Source organism: Meleagris gallopavo, chromosome 22 (assembly GCF_905368555.1).
Source record: "Meleagris gallopavo chromosome 22, MGAL_WU_HG_1.1, whole genome shotgun sequence".
In the NCBI taxonomy this organism is placed as follows: Eukaryota; Metazoa; Chordata; class Aves; order Galliformes; family Phasianidae; genus Meleagris; species Meleagris gallopavo.
In genome coordinates this window covers 5,545,131-5,553,410 of record NC_139425.1, presented here as the reverse complement: position 1 = coordinate 5,553,410, position 8,280 = coordinate 5,545,131, and the positions used below count along the sequence as shown (strand labels likewise).

The following is an 8,280-nucleotide window of genomic DNA, read 5'->3' as shown; positions in this document are numbered from 1 at the left end:
GGGGCTGAGCGCCCTGGGTGTGCTCGGCGCAGAGCAGGAGGCAAGGCCTCGTGGCGGCTGCAGCTCCTCGCTGACAGCGGCGCGGAGTCGTGCCGGAGGACCAGGGGAACGTTCTGCTCCGAAGGGCGGCGGGGGCGACCCCGAGCTGCCGGAGCTCAGCACGCGGCTCCCGCTCGCGGGCTGCGGACCGCACAGCGCCGGTGCGCAGGGTGTGCGCGGTGTGCGCGCAGCGCGGCGGGGCGGGGCGGAGCGGCGCTTCCTGGCGGCCGCTCTGGTTCCGGGGCGCCGCTGCCTGGAGACGGCGCTGCCGCGCGGGGCCGCTCCGGTACGGCCGGGACTGGGGCCGGGGCGATGCCGCTGGGCGGGGGCTGCGGGTCGGAGCGGAGCGGGGCGAGGGAGCGGGCGGGAGCGGGGCCGGGCGGGCGCAGAGTGCGGGCGGGGGTCCGGCCCCAGCCGGCAGGTGAGCGCTCCGGAGGCCTGCGCCCGCCGCTCGGACGGGTGCCGGCCCTGAGCGAACGGCGCTCGGGGATGGAACCGCATTGTTCCCCTCCCGGCCCGGGCTGCAGGAGGCGCCGCGCTCCGGATTTTCTCATCTCGCCCTCCTCCCCTCGTTGCTGGGTTTAGGAGCGTCCCGTTCGTTTGGCTGTGGTTTCCAGTTGGACGCTGTCGGAAGTACGTGTTAAGACAAGCCCTGTACCGTGCAGCAAAGCCGTGTAATAATCGTGCAACTCGTATTCTTGTATAACTCCTCTGTCTGGCTGGGTGGCACCCAGGGGCGCTCCGTACCTGCAGTGCGGGATAAGGAGATGGGAGACACCGTGCTTCCCAATGCCAGGAACGGAATGGCAATGCCCGAACTGCTCCGGGTGTAGATCCGGTTCCTCGGCAGGGACACGGCACATCCCGAATGCATACGTGACAAAGGCCTTCTCCACCTTAAGCAGCGCTTTAAGCAGTAGCGGTCTGTCAGATTGCTTGTCACTTGTGAGTTTGCTTTTTCACAGATTGCTGCCACGTGATGTCAGGGGACAGCGACTGCACGAGGACCAGTCCATCCGCGGGGTCTCCGTCAGACACCGAGTTGCTGCCGGATCGGCCGAAGTATGTTTGCTCGCTGTCTCCTGATCTCGTTACCAAAGCCCGGGAGGAGCTCCAAGAGAAACCCGAATGGCGGCTCCGAGACGTGCAGGCGCTCCGAGACATGGTGTGCAAAGACTACCCCTCCCTGGGGACCTGCCTGGACGATGCCTTTTTGCTCAGGTTCCTCAGAGCCAGGAAATTCGATTATGACCGAGCGCTCCAGCTCCTGGTGAACTACCACAGCTGTCGGAGGAGCTGGCCTGAGGTCTTCAATAACTTGAAGCCTTCTGCAATAAAGCCTGTCCTGGAGTCTGGTTTTGTCACTGTGCTGCCCCGCCTGGACCCGGAGGGACGCCACGTTGTCTGCATCCGTCCAGGTACTGACATGCATGAGTAGCTTCTCTAACCCCGAGGCGTTTCTGGGCCCGAAATCTGTGTCCTGCTCTCCCGTGAGCACTGGCTAATTAGGCAGAGTGTGTGGGTGCTCTCTGAAATTGGAACAGCCAGCCTGTGCAGGGACTTTTGTCATCAGCCGACGTTATACCGGTTCCTTTTCCTGTCTCAGCAATAACTGCAGTTGAGTAAAAAACAAAATGCAGTGCGGTTTGCTGATGAAATGTTAGGTGATGCCAGAAGAATTACTGGCTAGTAACTCAGAATAAGACAGGGCTGCTGGCTTACAGTGAGAAGCTTGTAATTTGCTTTGATAATAAGTGGAGAGGAGCCTGTGACTTTGACTCCAGTGTAAACAATCAGAGGTTTCAATGTGCTTTTGGCACTGCCAGGCTTGCTGTAAGTTTGACTTCATTCGTTGTCCTCTTTTCCATTTACCTGCTTTCTTTCTGAGCTGAAGCTGCTTCAATCAGCTGTGCTGGGTGGAGATTGGGGTTCCTAAAACCGCTGCTTTGCTCCTTTTGCAGTAAACACGAGTTGCCATTGATCTCTTGCTTAAGAAAAGCTGCTCTGAACTAGAACTGTGGCTATTACAGACTTTTAAAGTCCAGAAAAATAGAAAATCAGTTTTTGGAATGTGTATTGTTAGCTTATATTTACTTTTCGACTTACCATCCATGTCTTGTAACCTCAGACAGATGGACACCCAGTAATTATCCGATTACTGAGAACATTCGTGCCATATACTTAACGTTAGAAAAACTCATTCAGTCCGAAGAGACCCAGGTGAATGGAATTGTAATCCTGGCAGACTACAAAGGAGTCAGCTTATCTAAGGCGTCTCATTTTGGTCCTTTTGTAGCCAAAAAAGTGATTGGAATTCTTCAGGTAAGACCTGAACCTGTGGGAAAATAAGTTTGTTCATTGTAAATGAATGCTTCTGTGTCTAAAAGAGTTCTTGACTGTATTACCAGAAACTGAAGCACCTTGGATTTTACTGGGAGAGTTAAGACATGTCCCTGCCCACACAGGGTTTCTCAGACCCTTTCCAGCTTCCCCTCATGTTTTGACTTCTGCATCCCTAAAACTAAATTTGCATTAGAACTGGAACAGAAGAGGGCAGCGCTGCAAGCAAGCAATGGGAACAGAGCCACTCAGTTTGGCCTAGCAGAGGACAGCCTTTTGCCCCAGTGCTGAGGAATAGCTGTTGGTATGCAGGTGGTTTGTGCTTAAAGATGGCTCTTCCAACCACAGTGGAGCATGTCACTCGGTGCTGGGTGAGTGCATGCCCAAAACCTGCTGCAGAGGAGGATTTCCATCCAGTCCCTGGCAGAGGAAGGGCTGCTTCAGCACAGGGGGCGGCAAGAGAGACTGCAATAAAAAGATCTCAGACTGCACGTTTGGAAGGAAAACAACAAAGAGCAATTTAGAGCAAGAGTATGAGCGCAGGCAGAGTTGTACCAAATAGGAAGGTGAAAGCATCAAGGTGGTAGGAAGTTCTGATGAGTTTTGTTCACATTCAACTCTGCTAGCTGAAGGACTGAGATGAGGCAAACTTGAATGGGTTTGGGTCCTCATTGCTTTTATTCTGGTCTGGGCTGGTTCTGTTCTTTGCTGCGTCTATAAGGGAATAAGGAAGGACAGGGGGAAATAGGAGTTCATGGAGATGAAACTAGCGAGGCTTTGAATGTCGTTATAAGAAGTCACATAGTCCTTTAATTAAGATCTAAATTATCATTAAACTGAGCCCACATTTAACTTGCACAGATGCAGTGATGGGTGTCCCCTTCTTTTAGAGGAAGTTATGAACAGAGCAAAGGTGAAGGCCAGAAGCTATGGCCTGAATAAACACGTTGCATCAGCCTTCCTGTGCAGCATCTCCTGAAGGAGCCAATTCATTGCTCCCAGCACGGCGTGCTCCCTCCTGAGAAGTTGGGATCGTTGCTCTGTAACTGCATCCTCAGCAGGGCTGGGAACACCCCAAGGACAGTGACTGCCCAGGCATGTTTTCCAGGGGAGATGAACGACGTAGGGATGAAGATTTACTGGCAGCAGTACATTTCCCAGTGCAAGGGCACCGTGTGCAGTTTTCTCATCCCTTGGCTTCATGCCCACAGCTCTCATACTGCTCCCTATGAGAAGGTGCATTTCTGTTTCCTCAATGGTTTATGTTTTTATCTCAGATGGAAGTTTGGAAACCAGGGGGTTGTGCTGGCAGGCAGTCTCAGGACATATAAAAAAAGAGGAAAATAACAAATGTTTTTTAAACTGCACTATAAAAATCTTCTTTACCCTTCAGGATGGATTTCCCATTCGAATAAAAGCTGTTAACATAATAAACGAACCTCGTATATTCAAAGGCATTTTTGCCATCATCAAGCCTTTTCTGAAGGAAAAGATAGCAAACCGGGTAAGGATTTGTGTCATTTTAACACTAATGCTAATGTTTGTAAGTTCCTTGCTCAGCCCCTGCAAGTGAAGCCTGTTGAAGAACGATGGTGCCATTTACTTGATTGAACTGGACTTGAATGTAATATCGGTATAAGAAGATTAATGATGCTTTGTGTATGTTTAGGACATTGACTCCAGCCCTGGGGTTGCATTGTCCTGGCCAGTAACGCTGTGTGTTTATAAGGTGGTGTCACAGGGAGCTGTTGTCCTCTCCTTGCTTTTCTCCCTTAGCCAAGTATCCAGCACAGCCCTGGGTGGGTGCTGTACGACTGGATGTAGCTGCAGAGGATGATGGCCCTTTCCATGAAGGAAAAATACTGTCAGCCCACAAATAACTTGGGGATTAGTTGAACCTAGAATGTCTGCAGACACATCTCAAGCCTTTCTTGCTGGGCTTTATGCTGCTCTAGACTTGGTTCATCTCAAGCCTTCTCACAAGTGTGTCTAACAGCACCTGCCCACTGCTGTATGCTGACACTTGCACATAAAGCCACCCCTTCTAAAATTTGCTCTTTAATTCAAAGCAAGCTCTTTAACTGATAGTAATATGCCACAAAGTATTTGATATGCATTAATAAAATTATTTTTGGCTTTCTTCTTTAGTTTTTTCTTCATGGCTCTGACCTGAATTCTCTTCATCAAAACATTCCTCCAGTGATTCTCCCTGAAGAATACGGGGGCACTGCAGGGAAGCTGGACATCTCAGCATGGAATGAGCTGCTGCTGGCCTCCGAAGAGGATTTCCTGCATGATTTCTCACAGCTGGTTCTCCCGTGTGACAGCTCTCCCCATGACATGCTAGTGAGTGGGGATGCTGATGAGAAGCAGTGTGATGATTCCTTGCGAGGCATGAAACCTCAGCTCTATTACTGCTACTAACAGGTGAAGGGAAGCTTTATAGCAGTGAAGACCTCTTCTGTTCTCATAGGTGATGTTGTGAACTCTGCCTTACTCCTAAACCTGCAGTTTAGGAACAGACTGCTGAGGCACTTTACACTGTAGAACCAAAGGAAGCTGAAGAGGGCACAGTGGGAGCAGGGCAGAGTTTGCAGAGGATAATGGGAAAGAGCATACAGTTACCAAGTTACATAGAATACCTACAGCTAGTCAGCCTTTGGGGAAGATGCAAACTTGCCAATTTCTTCTAATTATCAAAACAGAAACGCAGGTTGGTAAGTTTTGATAGTTTCTTCTCCCCACCCCAGTTAAAAGTGGCAGTTTACTAGCTTTATGGCTGTCCATTCCCTTCTCCTTCTGAAAACACCCATAATCCAAGAAAAACAACTGTCAGTTGCTTCTGAACCCTGTGAAATGTGGTTCTGTCAGTGGAGATTGCTTAAAACCATAAGCGTTTAACTTGGCCTGTCCCCTATCACTGGGTTCAGGTTGTGAGTTGGCATTTCTGGACTATCTGAATGAATATTTGGCTCAGATTAACACAGAAAGCATTCTTATCTATGAATAGCAGTATGGAAATTCTCTGAAACTTTCTCACAGAAGGAACTTAACTATTAAAACAGCAATATCAAGGCTTAGTATAAACAGAAGCAATCTTCACTTTCAGAAGACGGTGAATTTCTCAGATCAGGTAATGAGACTTTTGATTAAATACAAGTTCAGATACTGAGGTTTGGGAACCAAATGTGAAAAACTGTCACCCACCTTTCCACATTATCAGTTGTTCTTGGTCAGTAACTCATACGCAGAATTTGTAAGGCAGCTTTGTAGCAGCTGGCATGATGTACAGGAGGCAATACTCCACGTAGGAAAGCAAGGTGCTTCTTGAGCTTGCTATGTTGGACAGAATTTGAATTTAAGTCTTTGTGAAACCAAATGCAGACAGGCTATTTGAAAGCACATTCTTAAATTTTCTGGTATTGTAGCATTATTTTATTTTTTTTTACTGTGCTTGTCTGCACTTTTGTGAAATGTTACAACTCTGGTTTCTGCTTTGTTGATCTCTTTTGTCTTTAGTTGTCATGTTCTTGTATGAAGCTAAACTTGAATCTCATCTCTGTAATATTTACCCATAACTTGTATGCCTGTGCTTAGAGGTCTTCATCTAGAAGCAGCACTCCAGTGTCACATCAGGGTAAAGTATCCTACGTTTTAATCACCCGTTCCCACTCTCTAAGTTCCATCTGTTTAAGTGGTCTAGAATTAGAGCTGAACTGTCAGCACACTCTTTGCACATGTTCTTCTGCACTCGAGAAGTGTAGAGATGGGTAACCTCACTAGAAACAAGAAAGCACACCCAGTTTTTTCAAGGTGAAATATTTCACTGCTTGGTGAAAAAGAACATCCCTTCTACCAGGGGACTTATCTGTAGAGTGCTTCCTCTGGCTGAAATCCTTATTTAGTGCCAAGTGTGACCTACGCACCAACAATGTTGCTGTAAATGTAAGAAAAAAACCTGATATCTTGAGAATTTCAGACATTCGTTTTTCAAAGTGCCAAATTCTGTCTTGAATGTCTTTTTCCCTCTCAGACCCCCTACAGCATGACTGCACTGCCGAAACCTCCTCTGCCACCACAGGCATGGCTTGCTGACCTGGCAGCAGATGTCATCCAGAATCTTGGGGTGCCAAATGCCAGACCTCTCGTCTAAGCACTATAAAAGCAGATCAGGTTTTGAGAAGGGGTGAGCAATGAGGCTTATTCCTCAGTGGCAGTCCAGAATTTCAGTGTGAGTAAGGAACTCATCACTCAACCTGCTTTAGAAGGTATAAAGAAATCAATTTCCCTCATTTATAGCATTTTTTTCCCTACCTTTATAAGTCTTACTCCTCTTTGAGGGTTGTGACCTTAGGCATAGGCTTAAAAAAAACCAAACCCTTCCTTCTACATAAAATAAAGTTAAAAAAGTACTGCTAGGAAGTTTTTCTTCATTTTTGACCAAAATGAGATGCATGTTTTGCAGAGATTTGATTTCTTTGTGCCATGTAGCAAGACATTAGTATGCAGGCCATGACTTAAAAAGGTAAGTGGCTGCCCACACTGTTTACCTGAGAGAACATAGAGGTTGGTCTGGTCTTTATAGCCTTTGAATGCCTCTAAATTCCAGCCACAATATACAACCTTTAGAAAAAAAGCTGTTTTGACAGCTCTGTTAGAAAAGCTATTTTTCACTTATCCACTTATTTAAATACTGGAGAAGGAAGCTGAATATTCAAAATTCAGTGTAATATCCATCACATGAAAAAAGGGGCAGTCAGCAGAAGGCTGCACCTGAGGAACCTTTAAAGGAACCAATCCCTTTTTCAGGCTCATATATTCTCTTGCAGGGTAAGTAAAACAAATCCATCTCACCTACCCCTTTTCTCCTGTGCTTACAGAAAAACGAAATCATTTTTTTAAATCTTCAACATAATAGAAAATGATACATTATCCAAGCTGAAAACAGCTTGTGTTACACCTCCAAAACTTCTTAAAGCTGTATCCTTTATGTCACGATACATCACTTAAGCCACACTTATCACAAGTCTTTAACTATTACTTCTAGATTTGTTCTTCCTTGGCTTTAGAACTTACTTAAGCTGCCTAAGCCTTTCTAGGTTTGAAGCCAGTGCTCAGGGAGCACAGCTGTTTTATGTGCACCTGACTACAAAACCGAGAGCATTCTTTGAGCTTTAGCACTTGCCAGCAAAGAAAAAAATCTGTTCTCAAAATGTATCATGTCAGATTTGGAAAATAATCACTTGCTTTAACTGTAGAGAGAAGAGAATAGGTAGGAAAAACTGTTTAATTTAGGGGGTTTGGTTCCTCTTCCCCCTGCCCACTTCTTCACAGCACTGGAACTGATCTGGTATTTTATTCTGCTTGACAGAACTTTGTTTTCAGAGGTTATATGCCTCTGGAGAGCCATCCCTGCCAAGTCCAACACGTGACAAGGAACTGTACTCAAACTGTATGGGGTAACCATGGCTTTCAGCATGACATGGGACAAGAGTTAGCTGCACACTGTACATAAAAATACTTGAATTTATACTCTTGCAGTGGGTGTTATAAACCCTGAGGTATTTTCAGGACATGGGTTGATGTTTTGGTTGTTGTTTTTGTTAAATGTCATTTTGGCATGAATTAATCACGGTGTTACTCAAACTAATAATTTTGCCTTTTGTTGTATGTGGGCCTAGAGGTGTTGGATAGTCAAGTGTACATGTTATTTTGACAAAATCTTATTTTTATATTGCATTTTATAAAAATGGAGTGGTCAAAATATGTAATTTTATGATGCATGACTGGGTGATTAAATACATTACTGTAACAGCTGCTAATTTTGTTACTTCCCATACAGTCGTCTTGTGTCATCTTGGGGTATTTCACTGCAAAAGGGAATGGCATTGTACACTTAAC

General features: G+C 46.3%; 1 protein-coding gene across 2 annotated transcripts; it reads left to right on the top strand.

The window, feature by feature from the left end:
- The first annotated feature begins 79 nt into the window (after window positions 1–79).
- TTPAL (alpha tocopherol transfer protein like) lies at window positions 80–8,201 on the top strand. Of its 2 annotated transcripts, none has more exons than XM_085241920.1 (5): window positions 80–200; window positions 1,005–1,457; window positions 2,168–2,361; window positions 3,773–3,883; window positions 4,528–8,201. In XM_085241920.1, exons 2-5 carry the CDS (start codon window positions 1,019–1,021, stop codon window positions 4,801–4,803), a joined length of 1,020 nt encoding a protein of 339 aa, XP_085098046.1. In that variant the 5' UTR covers window positions 80–200; window positions 1,005–1,018; the 3' UTR covers window positions 4,804–8,201. The 2 variants fall into 2 exon arrangements, with proteins under 2 accessions (XP_085098046.1, XP_003212027.1); XM_003211979.5 differs by lacking the exon at window positions 80–200 and adding an exon at window positions 527–672.
- Window positions 8,202–8,280: the final 79 nt, after the last annotated feature.